This window comes from Mustela putorius, unplaced genomic scaffold (genome assembly GCF_011764305.1).
Source record: "Mustela putorius furo isolate JIRA1106 unplaced genomic scaffold, ASM1176430v1.1 tig00003942_pilon_pilon_pilon, whole genome shotgun sequence".
Classification (NCBI taxonomy): Eukaryota; Metazoa; Chordata; class Mammalia; order Carnivora; family Mustelidae; genus Mustela; species Mustela putorius.
This window is the reverse complement of record NW_025422087.1, coordinates 4,375,838-4,403,170: the sequence shown is the minus strand read 5'-3', so window position 1 is coordinate 4,403,170 and position 27,333 is coordinate 4,375,838. Positions and strand designations below refer to the sequence as shown.

At 42.8% G+C, this 27,333-nt stretch overlaps 1 protein-coding gene and 1 pseudogene across 3 annotated transcripts in view; both read right to left on the bottom strand.

Moving 5' to 3' along the window:
- The window catches only part of MTUS2 (microtubule associated scaffold protein 2), a 567,457-nt gene that overhangs the window by 60,277 nt on the left and 479,847 nt on the right, over positions 1-27,333 (bottom strand). For 2 of the 3 annotated variants that reach the window (XM_045069540.1, XM_045069541.1), the window contains exon 9: positions 3,844-3,910. In XM_045069540.1, coding sequence (XP_044925475.1) covers positions 3,844-3,910 — 67 coding nt within the window. Of the gene's footprint in view, positions 1-3,843; positions 3,911-16,105; positions 16,615-27,333 lie in introns of those variants that run through there. The other variant, XM_045069542.1, reaches the window with a different exon arrangement.
- Positions 6,158-6,258, bottom strand: LOC123389071 (annotated as a pseudogene).

The window sequence follows — 27,333 nt, the reverse complement described above, 5'->3', positions numbered from 1 at the left end:
GTCCTACGCGACTGTGCAAGTCTTACATTTGGCTGTTCCTGAGTTGTGTCCTTTCTAATGCATGTAAGTCAAGTGTTTTCCTGAGCTCTGTAAGTCATTCTGGTGAATTACTGGACCTGCGAAGGGGGTGGTGGAAACCCCTGGATTTGAAGCCAGTTGTTTAGAAGCACAGGTGGCCCCTGGAGCGTGTGACCAACATGCAAAGTGGGGTGGGTCTTGTGAGAGTGGTCCTTAGCCTGTGGGGATGCCCTAACCCTGGACAGTTAGTGTTAGAATTGGATTCAGTTTGTTGGACACCTAGTCAGTATGGAAAAAATCTCCCACACACTTCATGTCAGAAAACATCACGCGTTAGGAGATGTTCTTGAAGTTTATGTAAATCAAGTGCCTACTTAAAAAAACTATTATAATCAGGTTTCTCCATCAGTGTGGGATAACATACATCAAAACCTCTGACTGAAGCACTAGTCAAAATATATACCTTCTAGACGATTCTGTGGTAGCTCCACCAGACAGGTCACAATTGAAAATGTATTGTTAAATATGAAGTGTGCCAGCAGACACACCAGGGATCCATTTCTGTGGTTGGTCCCTGAAAGCCCATCTAATGGAGCTGGGAGGGTCTCAGAGACGGACAGCCCTAGCCCGACAGGCCAACGTGAAGAAAGGGGGAGGATATTCTTTTCCTTTTTCTGGGACTCGGGCCAACTCGATGCATAATTTCAGAGCAGGTGGAATTTGTCCTCTGCATCTTTCCTTTCTGCACCCTTTCCCCTCCCACCTGGGCTTCTTTCCCTAGGCTCTCTAGCTGCCCAAAGCTCTCCACTGGGGGATCCCCACCCTCCCAGGACTACCCCATATTCCCTACAGCCCACTCCTTGTCTCTGATCAGAAATCCCCATTCCTTCAATGTAGTTCATTGGTTCTCAAATTTCACTGTACTTTATAAACAGTTGGGAATTAAAGGAAAACAAAACAAAAAAACTCAAGCCCCATTCTCAAATATTTTGATTCTGTTGCTCTAGAGGTTTTGGGAACTGTTATTTTAAAAAGCATTGCAGGTGATTCTAATATGCCCCAGGGCTGAGACCCACCTCCTGCCATCACCCCCTCCACCAGCTAAGGGGATTCTATCTAGATACCAAAACCCTTTGAATGCATTTATTCTTACCAAGGATGTAAACAACTGATGTGTACTTATGAGGAGATGGTGGAATTCAGGGTTCAAATACAACAGGTTTGAGTGGAATGTTTAGATCTGGGGCACAGGCCAGCCCTGTTCTGGGATCTGCAGTAAAGACTTCGAAACCATTCTGGTTGGTTGCTGCTTCTTCCTCTTCCATGTCTGATTTCACAACACATGGAAATACCAGCTCCCCCCAGCCTCCCCTCTGCTGCCCCTCATGACCCCACATGATGCCCCACTCCAGTGGCCCCCATCTGATTCTGCTGACAGGGCTGCTGCTAAGTAGACAGGATTGCCCACCTCTAGATGGGCAGTCTCTAGACGACCATTCTAAAATCAACTTTATAAGCTTAGTTCCCTTTTCCCTTCGGGGATATGCCCTGCTGGCCAAGATCTGAGAACTCGCAGACTTTAGAGTTCACAGTAGCTCCCCACACTGCACTGTCTGTCTTCTCTCACGAATGCAGGCTCTGCATTGGCTAAGGAAGTTGCAGCCGAAGCATCCACTGGGCTGAGTGAGGGGTAGAATGGTCCAGGCCCTGCTGTTGCCAAGGCCTTCTGCACCCCCATCTCACCCCACCGTTGATTCATTTGGCAGATGATTTCTGGTTCTATTCTTAGCGCTAGGGCAGACATCAAATAAGACTGAAATACAAAAACTCAGTGTACTCCTTGCGTGGTTCCTGCTGACTTCAGAAGCTTCAGGAAAGGGCAGAGGGAAGCAGCACTGGATTGGACACATCCCATCTGGTAGGATCAGGATGCACATCCCAGAACCAAAGCTTATCCGTGGGGGTGCCGGCATTGTTCTGGGGAGAAATTCAGGTGACAGTGGAAGATTTTGTCCTCTATTTTCAGATTCAAGGTGCTCCACAACTAATAGGGAATCTCCTTTACAGACTGCTTCATCAGCATTACCCTCTTTAATCGACTTTCCTTTTTAGGAAGGGGAACCTGAGGGACAGAGAGATTAGCCAGCTTGCTCGACCTGAACTTGGGTCATTGGCCTGCAAAGCCCATGCTCAGAACCACTAAGTCGCAGACAGTTTAAAAACTCATTTGACAAACACACTCACTCGTGGCCCTGGGCTTCCCGGGAGCCCCTCTCACAAACTCTACCCCGCTCCGCAGGCCTTCCTTGGGAAACCTACTGTATAGGGAGGGGCTCAGGCACGGGGGCTCCTGGTCAGGGGATGGCCAGGGGCAGAGTCCCCTGCAGCTGGGTAGGGATCACACACAGGTAAGGCTAGGAAGGAGGAATGGTTCTTTATGGCTTTCCCACAGGGGCCTGCTCTCCCCAGAGGGGAGAAAAGCCCATCATTGACCTATCTCAATGACAAAAGAAGCAGGAAACTCACAGTGAAGTAGAAATCCTCAATTAAAAAAAAAAAAAAAAAAAGGAAAAAATAAAGGGGAGGGGAGAAGGGAAAACTGTGTCTGGAAATCACTGTGGGGTCCACTGCACGTCTCAGGCCCACATTCCCCAGGGACGTCTGGGCTTCCGATTCAAGGCCTGTTTGCATGGCTGGCCTGAAGGAAAAGGTGCGATGCCACCTGCCAAGGGTGGCTGGGACCGTTCAGGTCCCTTCACTCGTGAAGGGAGCCACACCTGTGCTTGGTGGGCTGCCCGCACGACCACATGGGTTGCAGGTGAAGTGTTCTCTGTAAAGAGAAGAGAGCAGGCCAAGGGGGAAAGGCCACCCTAATTTCACCTTTGCTGACTGATTCCTGGGGAGACAGCCGAACACATCCCCAAGAGACACATGGGATCAAGAAATTGGAACACAGAGGACTACCTGGGTGGCTCAGTCAGTTAAGCAGCTGCCTTTGGCCCAGGTCATGATCCCAGAGTCCTGGGATTGAGTCCCGCATCTGGGCCCACCCCGCCTGCTCAGCAGGGAGTCTGCTTCTCCCTCTGCATGCTGCTCTGCCTACTTGTGCTTTCTTCTCTGTCAAATAAATAAATAGAATCTTGAGGAAAAAAAAAAATAAGAAATTGGAACATGGAAAATAGTTGGTCTGCGCTTTGGGTTAGAGGTGAAATCCCATCCATGTCTTGGACAGCCCCAGTCTGGGGACCATCCTGTCATCTGCAAGGTCTCTTCTGGTTCAGAGTGAGTATACCATCAACTAGCCAAAGACTAGGAGTTTCGACATGAACCCTAGCATGTTTAATCCGTCCAGGCTCATGTTTCCGATCTCGTTTTATATCATAGCATGTCTCATGGCTACGGTAGCAGGAAGCCTTGGGATATCCGCAGAGACAGACTGCAGAGAGCACCTCATGTTACCCAGCAAAGCTCTGCTGCTTCCTTTGGAGCTCTGCCTGTGCCGGGGGTACCAAGACGCAGGGGTACTGCTCCCAGCACACCACACTGACAGATGTGTGTGCTGCCATCTGCAAAGAGTGCAGTCGAGGCCAGATTAGTTCCACCGTGAACTGTTTATGAAGCTGTCCTTGTAACAACAGAGACAAACAAATTACGGCTCCCTGCAAGGCTTCCCTAACCCACCGCTGTGCTGGGAAAGATGCTTCATTTTTCCATGCAGCCCTGCCCTGGCTGATCACAGGAGATATAATTGCTTTTGTTAACACACATTCACAGGTATCAGGAAAAGACAGTCTTTAGGCTCCTCATTGTCAATGCCCTACTTACCAACTTCATCCCTGATGTTTGCAAGCTCGATTGACAGCTCTTTTTCTTTCACAAGGACACTTTCATTCTGCGAAGACAAAATGGATACCGAGAGTCCCCTAGTTTTATGCTAGATAAGCATTTTCATATGTTTCATTAATGCATCATATTAAGCAAATATTTCTAAGTGTAGCCCATAAGGGGGCGATTTTCTCATTATATGAGCATAGAAACAAATCACAAAGAAGAGTCTGACTCGTTCATTTGTATCACATTCAAATCGCAAAGCTTGCAATATAATAATAATACCCCTGGTTGTGCTTTTCTCTGTATTGTTCTCTTGTCTACATCGTCCTACAATACTTTGTGAGCCTACGCCCCGCACAGTAATCACCTGGTAGGTGTTACGATCCCCTGTTAACTGTTATCACTAGTAGGAGATTTTTGACCATGAAGACATCCATGCCGTACTTCTCTGAAGGGAAAATGCTTATTTTACCATCTGTCCTCTTACACTTACCCTTTTGTCCATACATACATGGTCAGCTACCTAATAATGAACAGAAAACGTAACATGAAACAGTTTTCTTTGTAAGGAGCCCAACACCAGCATTCAAGGTTTCCAAGTTTTTTTGTTGCATTTGTCTGCAGCACTAGAAGGAACAAGAGGAAAAGTCCCACTTAAATGCTCCTTAGTACAAAGGGCGTCATATGTAATTAAATGACTGCTAAGTTGTTTACAGATCATATGTCTTCCCTGACATAAAACAGGAGTCCCTGAAGAAACGCTGAATTTGTAATCTGGGTTACGGAGCCACCAGAAATAGTGACATGTGTTATACTTTCATGGTTACTAATAATAACGAGGCAAGGTGAGCTATATAAATCCTCTTCACGTTAGAGATGTAGGCCTTCACAGAAAGTCTCTTCCTTCTGTAGAATGTACTCCCAGAGCAAACATTTCCCAAAAGGGAAGTGAAGCTAAAATGTGTACCATATATTTAGCATGAATATTATCAGGGTGTTTTTTTTCTTAACCTCCTTTGACTCCGACCACAGCCCCTCCAAAGAACCGGTATCCAATGGAAATCAGCAGTGCGCACCATCTTATGTCTGTGGCTGTGGTGTCTACATCCAGGTAACATGTGCTACGTTGGGTCGATGGGATGAATGGTCCCAGGTTATCCAAAGGGTGTTTGCTATGCAATGTCATAATGTCACAATACCTAAGTAAAACTCTATTTGCATAATAAACTGAGAGCTATTATAGTTGCAGCCATCAATGATTCTTAGCTTATGTTTTCTTTTTTAAAGAATAATGTAGCAAAAATAAATCCTCTGAAGGACGGAGGACTTCCATTTTATTCGTGAAGCCTCATTCCTTTCATCTCAGCCCACAGTATCTTTGTCTTTCCTGAATTTGAAAGCTAGCAAACACACCTGAGAGTAGATGTTTTCCTAATCACTAAACAATGCTGCCTCTATGTCATGCCCACCGCACAGGGTCATTATGAGGGTTGAAGAAATTAATATGTGCAAAGTAGTTAGAAGGTTGTCTGACACTTAGCAAGCTCTATATAAATGTGAGTTGTTATTCTAACTCTGTTGTTTTCCCTTCATTTCATTTGCAACTGGATAATATCCTACAGATACTAGGGACTTCTCCATATTTAGGATCTAAATGTGTTTAGAATGGGCATATTCTTCTGTTCTGTTTTTTGTTTTGTTTTGCTTTTTAAAATACCTTTTTGGGGGCACCTGGGTGGCTCAGTTGGTTGAGCGACTGCCTTCAGCTCAGGTCAGGATCCTGGAGTCCTGGGATCGAGTCCCACATCCGACTCCCTGCGCAGCGGTGGGGTCTGCTTCTCCCTCTGACCTTCCCCCTCTCATGCTTACTCTCTCTCAAATAAATAAATAAAATCTCTAATACCTTCTTGGGGCGCCTTGGTGGCTCAGTTGGTTAAGCATCTGACTCTTGATTTCGGCTTAGGTCATGACCTCAGGGTCCTGGGATCAAGCCTTGTGTGGGGCTCTACACTCAGCACAGAGTCTGCTAGTCCCTCTCCCTTTTGCTACTCCCCCAACTCGTGCTCTCTGTCTCAAAAAAAAAAGGCTTCTCGGCTCTGACCTGAGTCTATTCTAAGTTTGAAGTCTGGTTAACAGGGAAAGAGTGAAAGAGTTCAATCAGGCAGATCACAGGGATTTTCTATGCTTGTTCTAACTCCGCATAATGTGGCCAACTGATATTCAACTTGTTACTACAAATTAAGAAAATGTGGTATTCCAGAGAGGGTAAATTTCAGTATCTACCCTGAGATAATCTTTTTTTTTTTTTCCAAATATGGAATGGCTCATGGATTTGCATGTCATCCTTGCTCAGGAGCCATGCTAATCTTCTCTGTACCCGAAATAATCTTAAACTAGTGAAAAAATTAACTTGTTTCTACTATCAAGAATAATTTTTTGGGATGCCTAGATGGCTCAGTCAGTATAGCATGCGACTCTTGATCTTGGGGTTATGAGTTCGAGCCCCATGTTGGGTGAAGAATTACTTAAAAATAAAATCTTTAAAAAAAAAAAAAAAATAATTTTTTTGATCCTCAGTTCCTAAGCACAGCCAGAGAACAGAAATAAAGCTGACCATTGCACAACACAGGTTTGAACTTCCTCGTGATTTTTTAAAATATTTTCTTTTTCCCAATTTATTGTAAGAATATCATTATCTAATACATATAGCATACAAAATATGTGTTAATCAACCATTATCAGTAAGGCTTCTGGTCGACAGTGGGTTATTACTCATTAAGTTTTTGGGGAGTCAAAAGTTATACACAGATTTCTGGTTGTGCAGGGGGTCAGGGACCCTAATCCCCGTGTTCTTCAAGGGTTAACTGCACTATACTTATCCGTCCCAAAATAGCATTATTCAAGTATTCACAGTGAGACTGCCGAAAGATACAGACTTAGATGAGCTTAGGCAATGAACAACCAGAACTTGAAACACAACAAACCAACTCTAATTTCTAATGCTCTCATGCGGGCCAACACTTGCCTCAGCTGAAACAGCAGCACCGTCTCCCAATCTGGTCCCAGGGAAAGAAGCCCTGAGTGGATGTTAGCAGTGTCCTGTCCAGCCATCTCCCAAATGACCATAGATCCCTCTATACTTTCCAGTCACAGGAAAATAAGACATTTGAGGAAGGAGCGGCTTAGAGGTCCAGTAAGGAGGACAGGCCTCAGCGGGAGACAATGCTGATGATGGTAGAGGCTGCCGGTGACCTTAGACTTGAACCACTTTGATGAAAAGCTGATGCCCAAACTTCCCACCAGGCCTATCCCTCCTATCTTTGCTTTAGGAAAAAGACGCCAAGAGAATATAAGAAGCAAAAAAAAAAGAAAGGGAGTAGACTGGAAGAGAAGAGAGATGGAAGGGGAAATAGGCAGGGGCCAGGGGGACTACAGATCCAGCACCCTCTCCATTTTGGGAGGCAGCGAGGGGGAAGCCTGAAGGAAGATAACCTGACCCCACCGGCCTCACCAAACGTTTGCAAGCATGGCCTGTAAGCCTGTAATACAACCAGTTTCAAACTAGAGTCCTCAAGTGGCGTACTAAAGAAGGACTGATCAGCTGCCAAAGACTAGCAACCAACCTGAAGATGTCAACGTCAAGGAGAACTAAACTCTCGTAAGGTCTGACGAGTTACTACACTTATATTAGTGTGAACCTTTCCAAACACTTCACTCTGCCAGGCACAGAGCTGGGTAAGCCCTTGACCTCGCTTAGTCCTCCAAATGCTGTCAGGTGGGCCCTGGGTTCTATTTCCTAGTGGAGAGAATTGAACTGGGGCTCCATGGCTAAGCAACCAGCCCCTGCATGCCTGGTTAGTAAACGGTGAAGCCAGAGTCCATACTCTTTGCTGAACACTGGGAGGGCCTCCTCCTCCCCATGCTTATACAGACACAGCATCAAGATCCAAATCACATGGATTCTCAAATGGGACCTGAGCACAGTTTCATACCTAACTCTGAGTGAGTCAGTGTCAGCTCCCGACTACTTTAAAAAAAAAAAAAAAAAACCTTGGTTGGATTCACACCCATCCTACCCCTAGAACTACCATCCCGTCTCCATGGTATTGATTTATGGGTCTCGTGCCAGTACCTGTCTGGTACAGCATCCCAGGGCTGTACGACCTGCTAGGGTAGCTATTCTGTTTTCCCCGTCAGCTTGATGAGGGAGCAGGAGGCTGGCTGAGGACAAAGCAAAGGCTGGCACCTAGCACCCCCCCCTTCATCCGCTCCCCTCCATAGGTGTAGCATTCCTCAGGCACCCCTGACTGCCATAAAATGATAAATAGTTAACTTGCTGAGATCACAATCCTACAAGACAGGAGTCTCCCTTGGTTTGCAAATGTCCTTGAGATTACAACAAAGAAGTTACCTTATCAATAGCCCAATTTCCAAAGACAAAGAACTCAGTTTCTCAAGCCTAATGTCACCCTCCCCTCCATAAAAAACCGAAGGAGGTGGAGGTAGAAGGAAAAGTAAATAAAGTTAAATTTCTTCTAAACCTAAATCTCATTAACAAGGATGCTTGATAGCAGGAATGTAACATTCCACCAGACTTCCAATTGTCTTTACTTGATAGCAACTAAGCCTTCAATATCCTGATAGTATTCTTTGCCCCAATAGCCCTTCTGAACACCCCTTTGTCCTCACCTACCCAACTCCTGTGTATATAACCAACCACCCCTAACAACCCGCAGCAGCAGCTCTTCCTGCCCACGGGTCCTGTCCCCGTGCTTTAATAAACCACCATTTTGCACCAATGACGTCTTAAGAATTCTTTCTTTAGTCGTCGGCTCCGAACCTCCTCACCCCACCGAACCTGACTTAGGTTCTGGGACTTCATCAAGCTGTCCCTAACCCCTTCTGGGGGCCCGCTAATTCATTCCTCCTGAAGATGCTGGCTCAGCCCAGCGCCACTTGCTCAGGCCAGCCTGTGCGGATTGGCGACAGTCCTTCCTTCTTAAGTGCTTGGTTTTGAAATGATACCAACTCTTCTAATTTATGAATTTTCTGCATCAGTGAAGTCACTTTTTGTTTCCTGCAGAATGACGTAAGGCTGCCCTGCGATGGAGTGAGTCAACAATGAGAACTGTAGGAACTCCCTTCCTTAAGGCAAGAAGGGAACCTCACGAAACCTTCCTTCTGTTCTCTCCGCCTGCCTCTAAGTTACCCTTCCACCCATCGTGGCTCAACAGATTCCAGCAGTGATCTTGCAAGACCCCTAGGTTCTGTTGAGTACCCAGGAGGAAGGCCGCCCCAAAGGCTCCCTTCAAAAGGATGTCATGCCACTGCTCCCCTTCGCTCCCCAACCTAAGCCAGTCCAGCGTGATGACATGGTGGGATGAAATTTGAGCAAGGCCTCCTCCGAGGGCCCAGTGTGAGATCAGTGCTTCCCTACATGGGGAACGAGTGGAAAATTCCTGACTGGTGCCAAGCACATGAGCTTCTGCTTTCACTCCAAAGGCCTAAAAATAGAACACAGTATTAACCATCCAAACTAGCTGGGTGATACTGTCCAGAAATCACCAAGTCTAAAAGGCCATTCCTCTGCAATTACTGTTTACTCTAGGACAGGCTTAACTGGAAATGGACCCTTGGGGAACATTCATCTAAGCCCCATACAACAGCTGTGTCTTCTTAGCCACCTCTTTTATTTATTTGGTCACGCGCATACCCCTCTGTTGCACACTGAGTTCTCTATTCTCTTTAGCGTGATAGGCTGTATTCACAGATGGAATCTGAGATGAGCTAGCCCCATAAAACATCCAACTCTCCCCCTCTACCTCTAGCCTGGAACAGACCACCGCAAGTCAGCTACAGCTGACGCCTACATTTCTTCTCAGGTTTGGCTCTCCGTGCTAAGGTGCTCACAGACCTTGCGGGGGGAGGGTGGGCACTGCTTTCCATCTTTCCTAGTGACACAACCCTGGCAAAGCATACAACCTGCTAATCATTCCACTAGCTTCAAGTAACTGGGTACGTGGCCAAGCCCGAAGCCAGCCTGCCACATGCTGTTACTGTAATGTGCTCGGTCAACAGGAGTTATCTGTTCAGTTGGCCGATGTTACCCATGTGAACTTGGTGGTAACAGAAAGTGAAAACGTCCCTCCTTGTTAGCCTCGCCCATGCGATTCTACCCTTGGGCATCTGCCACCTAAGCTCCTCCTTGAATCAGAAACCAACAGAACACTCTGCTTCTTATTAAAGCTGAACGTTGGGGGAACGGAGGTATCTTCACCCCCAACCCGTCAATCCAGAAATAGGGAATCCATACAAAACAGCACTGCTTTACTCAGTGCCTACCATGTGCCAGGCAGACATACCAGGCAGGATATTTCTGCCTTCAAGGAGTTGAAGAGTCTCCCAAAGAGTCAGTAAGTGAAAATACAATTATAAAACAATGCGTCAGAACTCAAGCCCGCGGGGCTGTCTCTGGAGAATTCCTGAGCGGAGGATGAACATGCAGGAGGAATGTTGGGAGCCCCCGGGTGAAAGCCGGGAGGATCCTGACACAAAACAGTACTGGAGGCTATTTCTGGGAACCTGTGTCACCTCTATCATACAGGTCCTTCTCTTTCTCTCCCCTGTTCCTGCCTCTGCTCTGTGATTCTCCATGAAGGAGCTCTTGATCAGCTACAAGGGGGCTGATGACAACTTCATAAAATTCACTACAATTCTGAGTGTTTTAACCAGCTGTCCTCTCCTCCAACCACACACACACATTGAAAATAGATACATGTTGGGGCATCTGGGTGGCTCAGTTTAAGCATCTGCCTTCAGCTCAGGTCATGATCCCAGGGTCCTGGGATCAAGACCCATATCAGGCTCTCTGCTCAGTGGAGAGCCTACGTCTCCCTCTCCTGCTGCCTGCTTCTCTGCCTGCTTATACACACTCTCACTCCCTCTCTCTCCCCACCCTCTGTCAAATAAATAAATAAAACCTTAAAAAAACATTAAATTAAATTAAAAATAAAAATAAAAATATATACATGTAAGCCCACAGACTCCCAACTAATATCTCATTTTTTTTTCTGTCCTTTTACCCTGCCCTGGAGTCAATGCAGGTCAAACCAATTCAACTATGCAAGCTGGGCCACCTTCTCACAGGCTAAACACAAGAACCACACGGGGAATTAAATAAGACATCTATAGAATTAAGCTGTTTGAAGAAACTTCCAGATCTTTTTTTATTGTGCATTTCTGAAGTTCAAAGTGGACATTCACACACATGAAGTTACAAAGAGGTTAAGTTTTTCATTCTTCCCAGAAACAATACTGCTTTTCACCCATGGCTCCATAAGCTCAGATTAGGCTTTAATTCTACATGGCAGAACTTTGTCTTCCTAGGGAAATATTTTCTTTTGTATTTGAAAATGAACCAGTCACTAGGTGACATCAACAGAGCGCGTACGTCTTCAGTGTTGTTTTCGTACCACCTTTGTGAATGCTGCATTCATTTTCAATATTAATACTGGGAAGATTGGCCAGATTCATAACATGGCTCTGTGGAAAATTCCTTTGGGAGGTGGACTGACCTTTTGTTTTTCATTTCAGTTATTATGGCTTTAAGGCAGCATCAATGCCCTGCTTTGACTCAGTCAATAAATATTATTTTTTCACCCATAATTAATATAAGGCACTGTATTTTTGTGTCTGCTTTTCTACTCTGCAATAAAATTTAATATAGACTGGTCAAGGGAAAGTATCCCTCACATTTAATATTCTTAATTACATGTCAGTGTCTACTTGTGTGCAAAATAAACAAAACCACATCTTGCTTTAAAAGAAATCAGAAAGACTAAACTTAGGGTGCCTCACCCAGGCTTTTTCCTGTGTATTGGTGATTACAAAATATCTAGCTTCCTAAGATGCTGTACTTAATAAGGCAAGGCCATACCCCACCTGGATTACTGATCAACAACTAGAAAGGACAGACTCTTAGGGGCCGCAAGGTGAAGGAATGTGAATCCACGGAAGTAATGCTGGGACATTCTGGATCTCAGGGAAAGCAAAAGAAAGGAAAATGAGCCAGTGCCATGATTTTTAATTCCTTTATGCACCCCTACAGAAGTTTCTTGACCTTCCTGGATTTTATCTTATCACTTTCCCAAATTTATTACTGTCAGGTACTAGATGCCTGAGTACAGTGAGGTGCCTTCTCCCAACCCACACCCCTCCCAACAGTGTAGAGAAAAGACCAGCCTTTGAGATTATAATCAACACATGTAAGATTAGGGTGGAAATATGCAAAGTAACCCCCAAGGGGATATAGCACAGTACCTAAGCCAGCAAGACAAGGTGATTTGTGGAGAGAGCAAAAGGAGCTTAGAAAAGGCCATCATCGGGGCGCCTGGGTGGCTCAGTGAGTTAAAGCCTCTGCCTTAGGCTCAGGTCTTGATCTCAGGGTCCTGGGATTGAGCTCCGCATCGGGCTCTCTGCTCCTTGGAGAGCCTGCTTCCTCCTCTCTCTCTGCCTGCCTGTCTGCCTACTTGTAGTCTCTGTCTCTCAAATAAATAAATAAAATCTTTAAAAAAAAAAATCTGTATGTTAGTAAGTTTAAAAAAAGAAAAGTCCATTTGTCAAGGCAGGTGACAATCACGTAGCCTTCTCAAGTACATTTCCGGCTGGAGGGGTGATGGGACACGGACACATAGGCTCTGAGGCCACTGAATGCCTAATGACCATAACTTGCTGGCTCAGATTCCATTCTCATCAAAGCTTCTTATGAAGCTGGACTTTTGACTCTAAAAAGAAATACATGTTTCTCAGGCTTGTTATCATTTGTTTGCTTGTAAGTGACATTTCTTTTTCTTTTTCTTTTTTTTCTTTTTTTAAAGATTTTATTTATTTACCTGACAGACAGAGATCAGAAGTAGGCAAAGACACAGGCAGAGAGGAGGAAGCAGGCCCCCTGCTGAGCAGAGAGCCCGATGTGGGGCTCGATCCCACGACCCTGAGATCACGACCTGAGCTGAAGGCAGAGGATTAACCCACTGAGCCACCCAGGCGCCCCAGTGACATTTCTTATTGTTAAAAAAAAAAAAACCAAGTTGGCACTCTAGTTTACATCCAATTTATCTGTCTCAATAACTCAGTGCTCTTAAGAATGATCAGCTCTGGAAGGCTAAGTGTAAAGGGTTTCTGGGTGTGCAGGAGTGCTGGCTGGATCCTGCACCCAGAGTTTGAAATCCATCTGTGTGTCCAATGGCCTTCCCTGGTTACACCTTTCCTTTCAAAATACCTACAGAAAGAGTCTTTCTATACATTGACTCTCTGTTCGAAATCCCAAGATGGATTTCTACTGCTTATAACTCAAGTTTAAAAACTGGCTTTCTGGCTTTCAGCCTGGAAAATATTTCCCGAACACTCCCTGTGTGCCTGGGTTTCCCACTGTGTTTACTCTCTTCTTTCATCAAACGGGGCTAACGCACCTTGACTCATGCACTCCTTGCTTAGAATTACATTCCTGTTCCTCACACAGTTCTTTAAAACTCCACCCCCTTCCTCAAAGTGTAGTTCATGTTGCATTTTTTCCAGGAAACCTTGCCCAAGATTCCAGCATGGGTTTCTCCTTTCCCTAGATTTCAGAAACAGGCATGGTCAGTATCACACGACTTTCATACTCCAGACTTCTACACATGTATTAATTGGTTCACATGTGCTATTTTTGCCTCCCCAGCTTGTAATTTCTCTGGGCAAGATGGAAGTACGACCTACCAAACTGGTCAACTCCTCAGGGCAGGCTGGGCCCTTCTGAGACTTCTTTGCAGCCCCCATAATAACTGGGCAATAAATCTTGTAGATACTGTAAACCAGTGATAAATATTGTCCATGAAGAGATTTTTTGAAAAGCTGAAAATACATATAGCACAATCAGCTTTAAAAAACCACTTGTTCATTTAACACATTTTTATTTATTTTATACTTCAGGCAAGATTCTGTACTTTCTCCCAGTAAATAAAGGCAAAAGCAGCATCTTCGGGTTTACATTTCTTAGACTCATCTCTGAAACTATTACTTTAAAGTATCTTTAATTGTCCCACGACTCTTTATAGAACATATTGAAGCTACACTGTAATTAGAAATTGTTTTAACATTTCAAAAATTGAGTTCTCAAAATTAAGTTTTTTTATTTTGTGCCCATATAAAGTTCTGGGGAAATGTTTCTTTCTTTCTTTTTCTTTCTTTCTTTTTTTTTTTTTTTTTTGTGTGGTTGATTAGGCTGGTCTAAAGGAAGCAAGACTTATCAATTATTTCATCAGGCCTCTTTGAAATGTTGATACTGGGATTGTTAGAGCTAATGAACAGACTGGTAGATTTTTTACCTTGGAATTTAAAGAAGCTGGAGACTGGAGAGGAATCCCGTAATACCCTCAGCATCCAATGCCTGGCCCTATAGGTAACCGCTGAATAAACAAATGATTTTGGCATCCTGCCTGTGAAGGTATCCTTACGGGCAGTCAACTAAATAAAACAATGGCTTTTTTTAATTTTAAAAAAGAAAATCCTCAATTCCTAAGATGAGCACCTATAACTATGTGGTTTCAAAACCTCCCTAGGGATATGCTCTGAACTATGGCAAAGGAAAGTCAAGACATATGGTTTATACCTAATGAGAAAGTTGACAGATGGCAGTTTTTAAGTTTTCGTCCGGAAAGAATAATTTGGAATAAGTTTGAAGTTGCAAAGTAGAAACATTTAAAAGTTAACTTAAACATCATACTACTAAAGAGAAGACATACTATTTGACTTCCAAAATCTCCAAATTAAAGAATGACACAGGGATGATTATTTTCAAGAACTTGATTTGAAACCCAAAAGGAGGACGGAGTCACTTTAAACTGTATTTTCTCAAAGAAGGCCTGAGGATGTCAGCTTCTATTTCTAAAACCTTTGAACCATGACTTAGGAATCTGGACATTGTAATGTTGTTGTACATTCAACAAATTCTTCCCTTTTATTACAACTACCGTGATAAAGCTTCTTTCAACACCTTTTGGTGACCACTTCTCTTGAAAAAGGGCTTAATCACTTCGATATCGGATTTGCAGTTAATGGAGTGCAAATGTCTTTTATTTGTATTTGTTAAAAGCTCATGAATGTGTATATAAATATTTTAGTGCATACTCATGGTAGTAAAAGCAAAACCCATTGAAATAGTTACCCCTACTGGAACCAAAGTACGGGTAACTTTTAAAATATCAGTGTAATTTTCCTAGGTCAAAGTTCATAAACAGAACTGATAACGAAGATGTTCCCAAGTGACCTCCTTGTAATGAGTTTTATATTAGGCTATTTATTTTCCTTCACCTGGTCACACACTATACCTCAAGCTATCTATAAAGCCAATGCCCATGTGGGTAGGGAAGAGGCAATTTCAACCCTTTATTAGGTCCCATTTCATGCATCTTGGAGAAATCCAAATGTATGTGAGGAAAAAAAAAATCACAGAGACAAGATTTCGTGCTAACATAATTTCTAGTAATGAAATTAATAGCATCTCCCAACCTCTCTGTAAGCTCAGAAGCAAATGTCAAAAGCAAAGAAAGGCTTTGTGTTGGAATTGTCATACAGTTCTCACTTGCTCCTGCTCTATTCTCAGGTCCCTGGCTGTGAATTTTCCTTCCAGTGAAGACTCGAATACACCCTCGGACTCCAGGGCTGCTTAAGGTTTTGCCTCTATGTTATTCACCCCTGTGTGATGCAAAGAGGTCCAGTGAGGACAACAGCACCCTGCTTTCTTTTCTGACCTTAAGAATATAAATTACAAGGATGGATGTGGTTTATAAAAAAGAGTGGCAAACTTTCAAAGTTAGCAGTTGGCCAAAAGAAGCATGTCTAGCTCATCTAAATTCCCCACTGGAGCGTCTGGGGTTTCACAGGTACATTAAAATGCATTAGGAATATTCCAAGGATTTCTTGGCAGTCTGGATTTCAAGATGTTTGAGCGGAGCCCTGCTGTTTTGGGCAAATGCAACAGCTGCATTTAAGACTGTAGGAATAGAGAATTATGTAAGGCACTGCAGAGTAGGTGAGACCAAATATTTCTGCAAAAGGCACTCACAATTCAGCACACTGGAACCCGTAAGGGCAGCCTTGGGCTCACCAACAAAGCGCACACACATAGGAGGGGAGAGAGACAGAGGTGGCTGGCTCAGGCTTTCTCTCTGCTCTTTCAAAGGAGGGAGGGGAGAGGAGGGAGGAGGAAGGCAAGTACCGTCTTGTCCAGGCACTGAAGGCAGTTATAAGGCTTGGAGCAGCAGTGGCCCATCCCGGCAGGCTGGCTGGCAAGGGGCCCTCCTTCATTCAGCGTGTCAGCGGGTAATTCCTAAGGCGAGGTAATGGCTCAGGCGAGAGGGGTGCGCCGCCGGGAGCTGTCACAACTTCCATGTGGTCCCCTCGGCTACCTTATTTCTCCTAATAACTTCAGGAATCCGGAGCCGGAGGAACGGGAGGAGGAGCGCAGCGCGGCGGCGGCGTTAGGCTCCTGCTGCTGGGAGGGGCAGGGCGGGAGCTGGGAAGGGAGGGACAGGCGGCTGGGAGGGTCACTTTGCCCCACGAATCCTCTGAAGGAGGCAAATCAATAGTCGCAGAACCAGCGAGCATTTCCCAGCGCCAGCTCCCTGGGAGGCCAGCCGCCTGCCCTTCCCGGGCGCCGCGGCCGCTCCCACCCTCCCCTGAGCGCGCCGATGCGCCTCTGCGCGCCGCAGACACGCCTGGAGAGGACGCAGGAAACACAAAAGAAGAGCCTGGTCTTCCAGGGGAACTCTGGACTGAGCCCTGCGGAAGGCGCCGGGAGGGACTGGGCTCTGCTCAAATACAGACTTGCTGTGTTCCTGAGAAGTACAGAAACCTACAGGCGTGAAGTGTATGGTCTTTCCTCCATGGAGCTCCTCCTCTGAGACCTGCTTGCTGCTGGGAACCACTCATTTTCAAATTTGCCTTATTTGATGGTATCTTTGTAATTGAGATATCAGTGTAGAATCGCTTGCGGAGGTAGACGTGCACAGACCATTCAAGTGGTTTAAGTAATTAAAACTGGGGTTGGGGGCAAATCTTTCTGCTGGGCATATTAGTATAAAAGCCCTAGAGGACTTGATCTTTCTAGGAGATGAGCAATTTTTCAAAACAGTTAAAAATCAGAAAGAGAAGGAGATGGAGGCAAAAGCCCCCCCCCCAAAGAGATGTGGAATTGAAAACATATATATTTATGTAATCTTAAAAATAAAAGAGGCAAATAAAAATAAAATAAAAGAGGCAAATGTTTACGAGGTCAACTTGGTAATTCCTGATAACTCAAAGAAGAAACCCTGCAATGTACCACATGAAGAAATGTACAATTACCCCTTGGCCCGCTAAATTTGTAAGATTATGAACAGACAATAGTTGTAAAAATTAGATAATTTTACTAACTTGAGATCTTCCAAGGAGGTTTGAATTAAGGAGTACAAGCTATTTCAATTTGCTTGGAGAGAGGACAAGGATATTTGGTGATCAAATACAAACAGACTGAAAAGTGTGCCTTAAACTTGAAAAAATAAGTTCAAACCTTTCTTCAAAGCTCACCGGTAAACACTTGGGTAACAACTATACTCAAAAAAACCAAAATAAAACAAAAACCTAACAGGTAACTTAGCACAGTTGTTTAGGAAGGAAATATGGCTGTATGTACCAAAATTGTATGTATGTATTTAAATTAAATTCCTATCAAAATTTTAAATGTATATCTCCTACATTAATACTCATGTAAATATGCATAAGGAAATTCCATTTAGCACTATTTCTAACAGCATAAAAATGGGAAACATCCTAGATATCCAGCACCTTTCCACCATATGGAAACATTGTTGAATGAGGAAATAAACTTTTATAAAACACAAAGCCAAACTATACACACAGACCCATTTGTAAATGTCCAAAAGAAAGCTTCTGGGAAAATGCACACTGTTCAGAGAAGAACATCTTACCCTTGGGAAATGGGAAATAGGAGTAAGGGAGCAAATTTCCACTTTTTTTTTTTTTTTTACCCTCTTGCCAGCGTGTTTGTGTGTGTGTGTGTGAGAGAGAGAGTTTTTAATTAATTAATTAATTAATTAATTAATTTTTATTGTTTCAAAATAGAGGAGGCTGGTGGAAGACAGTGAGCACAGCCCAGGCTAGGGCATGTCAGAGGCAAAGCCTCCCTCCCTCTCACACAGGCTTGCTCTCTGAAGCAGGAAGCCTGGACACACCTCTCAGAGGGAGAGAAGCTCATGTCACCCTGAGCTGAAACCTGCACGGAGAGCTGTTCCTGGGACTTTTGAAACCTTGGGAGAAGACCTTTCTATTGCAAGGAGCAGTGCCTTGTTGCACCCAGGTTCACAGCAGCCCAAAGGTGGGAACAACTCAAGTGTCCACTGACTGATGAATGGACAAGATGTGATTTATTCATACAGTGAAATATGATTCAGCCTTAAAAAGGAAGGGAATTCTGACGCATGCCTCTACGTGGATGTAACTTGGGGACATTAAGTGAAGTAAGCCAGTCATGAAAAGACAAAGAGACTGTATGATTCCACTTATAGGAGGTACCGGGAGCAGTCAAATCCATAGAGACAGAAAGTAGAATGGTGGTTGCTAGGGACTAGGGGGGTGGGTATTTGCAAGATAAAAAGAATCCTAAAGATTGGTTGCATGAAATGCAAATGTGAGGCATGCCCCTGAGCTCAAGTCCACTGAAATGGTTAAAATGGTAAATTTTTTGTCATGTGTATTTTAACCACAGCTATCTATCTATCTATTTTAAAGTGGTGGTTTGCGTTCTACCTGGAGACAGACAGTCCTTGCACAAGAGGTACCTATCTGATCAAGTCACGGATAGAGCAAAGCCACTGCTGTAGAAGGAACCAGCAGGACCTGGGGAGGTGCTAAGAAGAACCACCATAATGTACTTCTCCCCACAGTAATGTAAAGCACGATTTCTTTGGCACAATTGTCTTTCTGCACCTTAGGAAACTGTTTCTTTCTCCATTAGAATGTAGATTGCACCATACTAGAAAATTACTTCTTGTTCTTGGATGATGCATGGGAACGCTTGCCCACCCAATGGCCCATGGGAGATTAGGGTGGGATTCAGGAGACTGCACAAGAAAGCCAGGATTCAGCTCCCCCCGCCCTTTAATTCACAGCTTATTATTTTTAACACTTACTAATAGGAGATATTTAAAACCACTGTACTTTTTAATTTGCATTTCTTTGCACAAGTAATTTGTTCCTTAGCAATACGCATTTTCTCTTTTGTGAATTATGTATCTATAGTCTTTGCCTGTTGGTATCCTAGGGTTTTTAAAGTTATTTCTGTAAAGCTGCCTGAATTTTCTTTTTTTATCAGTTTCAGAGGTAGAATTTAGTGATTATCAGTTGCCTAAAACACCCAGTGCTCACGACATCAAGTGCCCTCCAGCTTCCCTTCTTGTGCAGAAGGCAGTAAGCGCAGGCGACTGGGGTGGCCCAGCCCATCCTACAGGGAGTTGCTGAGATCACAGGCATGGTAAGATCTCAGGGCAAATAACCAGGATTTTGAGAGATGCACTAATGTCCTAGAGTTGTGCCATGTTTCTTTCCTTATACGTTAAAAAGCTTGCAATCTACTCAAAAATGGAGAGATAAATACAAAGGACCTTCATATACCCATTTCTAGTTTCAACGGTGGCAGGCGAGAATTCTACCACCGAACCACCAATGCTCTGGTTTCAACAGTGGTCAAGATTTTGGCACATTTCCTCTATTCCCTTTTTTTCCTTTTTTTTTTTTTCCATGCCTCCAACCCCCAGATTCAGCAATTACAGAGATTTTTCTTACTTTATTTCCATGTGTCCCTTTGATTTTCTTAAAGTATTTTGAAGCAAAAACCTGGCACAGTTTATTATGCACTGGTAATAATTATGAACATTTTTATATAATCACAATGTCATTAAAACACCAAACAAACACCAAACAATACATCCTTGGCATCTAATGGCTACTTCATAACAAAATTTTCCTGATTTCTCAAATTATTTTACTGGTTTAGCTGATTTTCTTGAGAAACTAGGTCCACAAACTACACTTGGTGTTGTCTCTTAGACCTAGTTTGTTAACCCCAGTGCCCTCCCCCGCCCTCCCTTTTTTTTTTTTTAAGATTTTATTTATTTATTTGACAGACAGAGATCACAAGTAGGCAGAGAGGCAGGCAGAGAGAGAGGGAATCAGGCTCCCCGCTGAGCAGAGAGCCCTATGCAGGGATCAATCCCATGACCCTGAGATCATGACCTGAGTTGAAGGCAGAGGCTTTAACCACTGAGCCACCCAGGTCCCCTACGCCCACCCCCCCTTCCTTTCTAAGCAACCCCCAGCCCCGCCCCAGGAGCTGACTTGCTCAGAAACTGGGTTGACTGGCCTGTAGAATGTCCCACATTCTGGTTTTGCCTCTTTGCTTCCTTTGTCATGCCATTTCCCTTGTACCTACATCCCTGAAATGAAATGTTCTTGCGGCTGGATGAGATTCAGGTTTCATTTACTTGGGCAACAATATCTCAGCTGTGATGTTGTGTGCGTACTATATTATATCCCACCAGGAAGCACATGATGTCTGGCTGGCCCATTTTTAGTGAGGCTACAGTGGATCCGATGTGACAGCTTCACCTCCTCCTTGTAAAATTCCCCATCAACCTTTCCTCTGATGGTTTCATCTGTTAGTGATTATTCCTGAATCAATTATTTCACTGGGACTTAGAATAGGATGTTCTGATCCCATCACACTTCGGCATTTACTAGCTGGAATTTTTTACCTAAGAAAAAATTTTTCATCATCGACTAGAGTGACTTCAGTTCCCTGCAATACAGTTTATTACAGGAAAGATGGGATCAGTGCTCAATCCTTTCAAGTGCCAATTTTTTGAAGGAAGACTTGGTGTTGTGATGGTACCCAATGAGGTTGTTTTCTTTCTCTCATGCTTTCAAAATATCATTTATAAACATATTTTTATGTTAATACTCACAATGTGTCTTAGTCAGTTGCCTTTATTATCCTTTCTAGATGCTCAGTTGATTTCATCCCTGGCCAATGAGAGCACCTTCTTGTTGGTCCCTGTGCTCTTTTAACACAACTCTACACTCCTCATCTTCTGTATCCTCGGCTCATCTCGGATATTTCCTGTTCAGATCTGGGAGCTGCCATCCCCTCCATGAGCCCTGGCTCCTTCTAGTTGGGAATGAGAATTAGATATTAAAATCCAGTGCCGGGGCACCTGGGTGGCTCAGTGGGTTAAGCCGCTGCCTTCGGCTCAGGTCATGATCTCAGAGTCCTGGGCTCTCTGCTCAGCAGGGAGCCTGCTTTCCTCTCTCTCTCTGCCTGCCTCTCCATCTACTTGTGATTTCTCTCTGTCAAATAAATAAATAAAATCTTTAAAAATAAATAAAATAAAATCCAGTGCCTGTTTTTTGTCTTTTGAGGGCCACCTGGGAGAAGTAAGATTTTCCTTGCAGGAAGTGACCACTCCCCACCCACCGCCCCCAGACAAAACGTCCTTAGAAGAGGTCACTGAAGAAATCGGGATGGGGTCCTGGGCTGGGGATAGGAAATGACAGCTCCTTCCCTTGGGCCTTTAGAAGTGGAAAAATTGTCAGTGAAACTTCCTTTGAGGGAGATAAACTGGACATGTAACATGGTAGCAAGCCCAGGGCTAGGGAGGGAGGTACCCTCCACCAAAAAAGGCTCACTAAGGAGTCTCCAAAGTGTTTGAATATCTGAAAAAAAAAGACTGAACTTCTTGAAGGCATACAGAATGGGGGTTTAGACTACTGTAATTTGGCATAAAAGGAAGCTATGACCTCATAGGCTGATGAAATCTGGGACATTTTAGTTCTCAATATTTTAAAAAGTTTGAGATGGTTTTAATTCTTTGCATATTTTCATACACTGGAACAGGAGTGAGCCTTTAGAAAAGTTAGAAGTTCTGTTGGCATATATCTTCAGAGAAAACCTTATAAATGCTCTATGTTTTAGAGCAATAACTAATTTATTTTAATTTTTAAATTGTATTTATTTTTATTTTTTATTTTTAACCAAAGATTTTTATTTAACTATATTGTTTCAATTTTGATAATAATCATACACTATCCTTAAAATTAAAAATAAATTTGAAAATTTTTGAAAAATATTGTCACTATGTACTATAACAAAGCTATATAAAAACTGGGAAAATGTATGTTTTTCATTCATTTTTAAAACTTTTGAAGTTTGAATTTTAATTTCTCTCTCTCTCTCTTTTTTTTTTTAACCAATGATGAATATTCACTGATTATTAACAGATACCAAGCGCTGTGCTCAGGGCTTGCAAAAACCCCTCCTGAAACCCTCACAAAACCATATGAGATAAGCCCTATTATCCTCTGCATTTTGCAGACAAGAAAACGGACGCTCAAAGATTGCACAACCTAACCTGCCAGGTGAACAATAGAGTGCAGTCTTCAACCCAGATCTGACTCCAAAGCTTACTCCCTCAGCTACTGTGTTTTACTTAACTGCATTGCACTTGTTGAGTTCAAGGCAGTTTTTTTCTTAAATCTGTAAGCCATATACAATTGCCAGTTTGTGTTATGTTTTAATCTAGATAAGGGATCTGAGCATATGAAAATATAAAAGGAAATTCAAACACATTTATGAAATAAATATTTTCAGAACTTGGAACAAGCATCTCTACTGTAGTTTTTTTTTTTTTAACATACATCTACAAACCCATGCACAAATCACTTTAAATTGACATAGCAGAAACCATGTGTATGAGTCAGTGTTAAAATGTTCAATTTTATTTTTTCTGTTTGTCTTCCTTAAAGTTGGACTTCCTTACCCCTCTCCCACCCATGATCACCAGAGTAAGGTTCAAATCTCCTGCTCAGACTGGACTCCCCTGTCCCAGTCCAGCCACTTCCCCTCCTCTGCCCTGATCCTCCCATTTAGAGGAAATTTTCTCCTCTCTGTGACATCATGACATTCTGTAACCTTGCTCTTTCTTTCTTTCTTTTAAAGATTTTATTTATTTGACAGAGAGAGATCACAAGTAGGCAGAGAGGCAGACAAAGAGAGAGGAGGAAGCAGGCTCCTGGCTGAGCAGAGAGCCCGATGCAGGGCTCGATCCCAGGACTCTGGGATCATGACCTGAGCTGAAGGCAGAGGCTTTAACCGACTGAGCCACCCAGGCGCCCCAACCTTGCTCTTTCTAATGACATTCTGCTTCACGTGGTAGTAATTGCTCCTATCTGTCTTCCCCTAAATATCACAGCCCCCTTGCCGTACCTCACTTGTGTTCACACCCATCACACCCACAACACTAGCAAGCTGCCTGGACAACAGGTCCCAGAGACATTTCCTGGGTAATGCGGGATGGGACTTCCAAGAAATCAAACCAGATAAAGGCTTTCCGGCAGAGGCATTTTCATATTTTGTGCAGTTTGTAAGCCATGGGGTCGCTTGCAGGAGGTTGACGAGGTAGAAACTGTATCACTGTCTCACTATTTATTTCAAAAGAAAACCATGAAAAATCCTTATGAAAGAGCCTCTTACAGATTGTCAAGGCAACCATCTGTTTATTTTGGTTCCACAGTCTATGCCCCTCCTTTTCCCATGCATCTAAAATACGAGCTGCAGTTCTCACACTGGATTATAGCAAAGGGGATCGCCAGGAAAATATGCGTATCTTTTACCAGACACAATCCATCTAGAGATTTAATGCAGTGGGACCAGGCTGAAAAGGGAAAATACAAAACAGAAATCTTGAACTGGAAATGATAGGGGCTTACGATCACCCGCATACAGACAAAAGATGCTCTCAATTACCTTTGATGTAATACCCAGGATTTAGAATATTAAAGCGATAATATGAAAAAAAGAAACAAATGACACATGTACTATTCTGTTCTTAGAGACTTGTAAAAACAGAGTCATAAAAATGGCATTTCTCTGTAATATCCAAGTAGGAAGGTTGCTACTTCTGTAGGACAATCTTTTTCCTAGTCTGCTGGTCTTTGGCAGTAACTACTATTTTTTTTTCTGTTAAGTCAGTGAGCAGGGTGACTACAAGAGACGCATCTTCCTTAAGTTTCTGCATTATATTCAGAAGAACTGACAAGTCTTCGAAGAGCAGTGAAATTCAAAATGATCTTTACTAGCTGGATAAATAAGATGGACATGATTGGAAAACTGATGGGTAGAATCAGATACAGAGATGGGAAATAGCTGGCAGAGCCCCAACCTGTATCTGTTCATCTGAACCATATCAGATGAGAAGGCTGATCCCAGAGGACATAGAGCTGAACCAACAACCTAGCTGCCATTATTTAAAAAAAGGATGAAAGAATAGGGACATTTGAGTGGTATCTGTGACCGATCTAGGATCCATTCCAGCGCCCTCACCCTCCTTATTCTATTGTAGGGCAGCAGCAATTTCCCCAAGACTAGACTGGGGCCACTGTAGAAAGGGAGAAATGTGTCACTGATTTCAGCATATAGCTTCTTACCTTTGGTTAAGATTAAGATTGTTCTTGACCCCTCAATGAGGTTAAGGTCCTCAGAGAAACCTCTATTTTTCCTTTGTAGCATTCCTCATTAAGGCAATTAAATAGTTATCCCATATGTTAAATGTCTGTCTTCCTAGTAGGTCACCAGCTTCATGAGAGTAGTGACCCCATCTGCCTATAAAGATATAACTATATCCTTAGCACTTAGCACAGTGCCAGAGACATAGTAAGTACCACTAAATGTTGAATAAATACATTAAAGGTTGAGTAGATTTACTCTAGTTAAGTTGAAGAACTTCAGGATAGCAAGACCTGCTGATATACAACAGCACAGCTATTGCTTTAACATCTGGAGGGTATTTAAAACCTTTGAAGAACCGTAATCCTCAGGTCCAATGGCCTTAAAGATAGATCAATAATCTGACCATCTCCTACTCCTCTGCTGTAAGTATCCTGGTCCAAGCCACCATCCTATCTCACTTGGATCATGGCAATAGTCTCCCAACTGGTGTTCCTGTACCTACGTCCAGTCTATTCTTAACAAATTTGACTAAAAGTCAAAGTGAAAGTCACTAGAAGTGAAAGTCAGAGTACGTCCCTCCCCTACCCTCTATCCTCTGATGTCTTCTCTTCCCTTCTCTTCTCACTCAGAATGAAACCCAAAATCTTTTCAATGGCCCTTCATAAATTGGCCTTCTTTTACCTCTCTGACCTCATTATCTAGCCTTCTCCCCATCAGTTAGCACAGGCCATGCTGTGCTAGCAGAAGGCCATGCTGGCCTTCTTACTGTACCAGCAACATAGCAAGTCTTTTCCCATGCTGGCATCTTGCTCCCATTGATCCTTATGCCTGGAAAACCCTTTCCCCAGATGCCCATATCTTGTTCCCTAACCATTGTCACCTTCTCAGTAAGCCTTTTCTTAACTACATATGTACATTTACATCATATCCTCATCTACTCCAGTACTCCCTACACCTTTTTCCCCTGATTTTCTTCTCCGTGGCACCTACCACAACATGTTTATTTGTTTGTTTCTGTTTACTTCTACTTTTGTTTAATTCACTGGGATTTTGGCAGTCTGTCACTGTTATATTCACCACTTTGAATGCCTATTAGGTGTCTATTAGGAGTACTACCAAATAAATATTTATTGGGTTAATGAATAAATGAATAAAGGCTGAAAAGTGACTCAAATTAAAGAGAAAAAAGGTAAAAGGTACAAATAATGTCTTTAAGAAAAAGGAGGAGGCACATTCTACTGATACGGTAAAGATACAAAAAAGAGAAAGAATAAAGACAATAGAGCTATGTCCATAGCTCCAAACATTTCTTCAAAATTGACAAGGCATAACAAAAAGGAAAAAAAAGGATACATAAAAATCACATTCTCAACATAATTTATAATTTAATAATATTTATTTAAGAATATTTATTTAAGAATATAATTTAAGAATACAGAATGCTTAGATCCAAGTGTGGTCTAGCAAATAAAAACTTGTAGGTATGTATGATCTCAAGTGGCAGTCTTTGCAATGAAGAGCTGATGGGGAAGCAGAAAGGCACAAATGAAAGGAGAAATACCTTACGGCAATTAGGTGGTGATGGGAAAAGAAATTTAGAGGGAAGTTTAGGGCCCTGCAAGATAAAGAACATTAAAAAATCAGAGGAGACAAATCCCTGGCTCCACTCAATGCCCCCAAACCATTCAAGAATCCGTACTTTGCTACACTGATGGAAGAGGGCATTACTACAAGAAGAGCCCAATCCTACAAAACTGGGCAGAAAGCAATGAATAAGCAAATACAGACTTCTTACAAATAATCCTAGTAAGATCAAAACTACCTCCACTGATTAAAATTCATGGAAAACAACCATGAAGCAGAAGAAAACTATACAAGAACACTCAAAACTGAATTCAACATATAAAAAATAGCATTTGGAGACATGAAAGAAAAGATTTTACATGAGAAATGCATGCACTAAGAGCACAAATGGACAAAACCAGGAAATAATAAAAAGATAGTGAGTTTCAAAATGGAAGAAAAGATAATTATCTCAGAAATGAATATTAAATTACAAGGTGCCCAACAAAATAAAATTATTTAACAAAGATGCTTAGGTGGATCATTTGGTTAAGTGCTCAACTCTTGATTTTGGTTTAGGTCTTGATTTAAGAGTTATGAGATCCAGCCCAGTGTCAGGCTCCACACAGGGCTTGGAGCCTGCTTAAACTCTCTCTTTCTGTCTCTTTTCCTCTGCACCCACCTCCCCTGCACACACCTGCTAATGTGTGCCCATGACTCTGCTATCCTTTCCCTCTGTCTCAAAACTTATAAATAAATAAATAAGGAATAAATAAACACAAAACAACTTAATTTTTAAAAATGTGTAACAAGGATTTTCTACAAAGTCAAGCTATCCAAGTATCAAGGCCATAGGAAAAGTTGGGAACACATAGGACGTGAATCTTTTTTTAGGAATAACATAGAGCCTAGAGTATGAGGTTCATCAGACTAAGAGGTGACTGGAAAACTTGCAGCAGAAGAACTGATGTGAACATTTATAAAGAGGATTGTCGACCTAAGCCAAAAACAAATGTAAGAACAAGGGTAGAAGACTGATGTATAAATGCTATACATCATAACAAATAGAAATGATACAAATAAAAACTGGTAAGGGATGGAAGAGAGAATAAAGAAAGTAAAATAATCTTATTGGTTTTCATGTGGACAACAGGTGGGAGTTAAGGATCTAGTTTTAAATGACAAACCAGATGGTCAAACGTTACCTAAGAAAACGAGGGACTTTGAACATTCTAAAAGGTGTAAGTATTAACATAACAATGTGAACAAAAATAAAATGCTCCTAAATTCTATTCTTTAAAATTATAGGACCATAGGGGCACCTG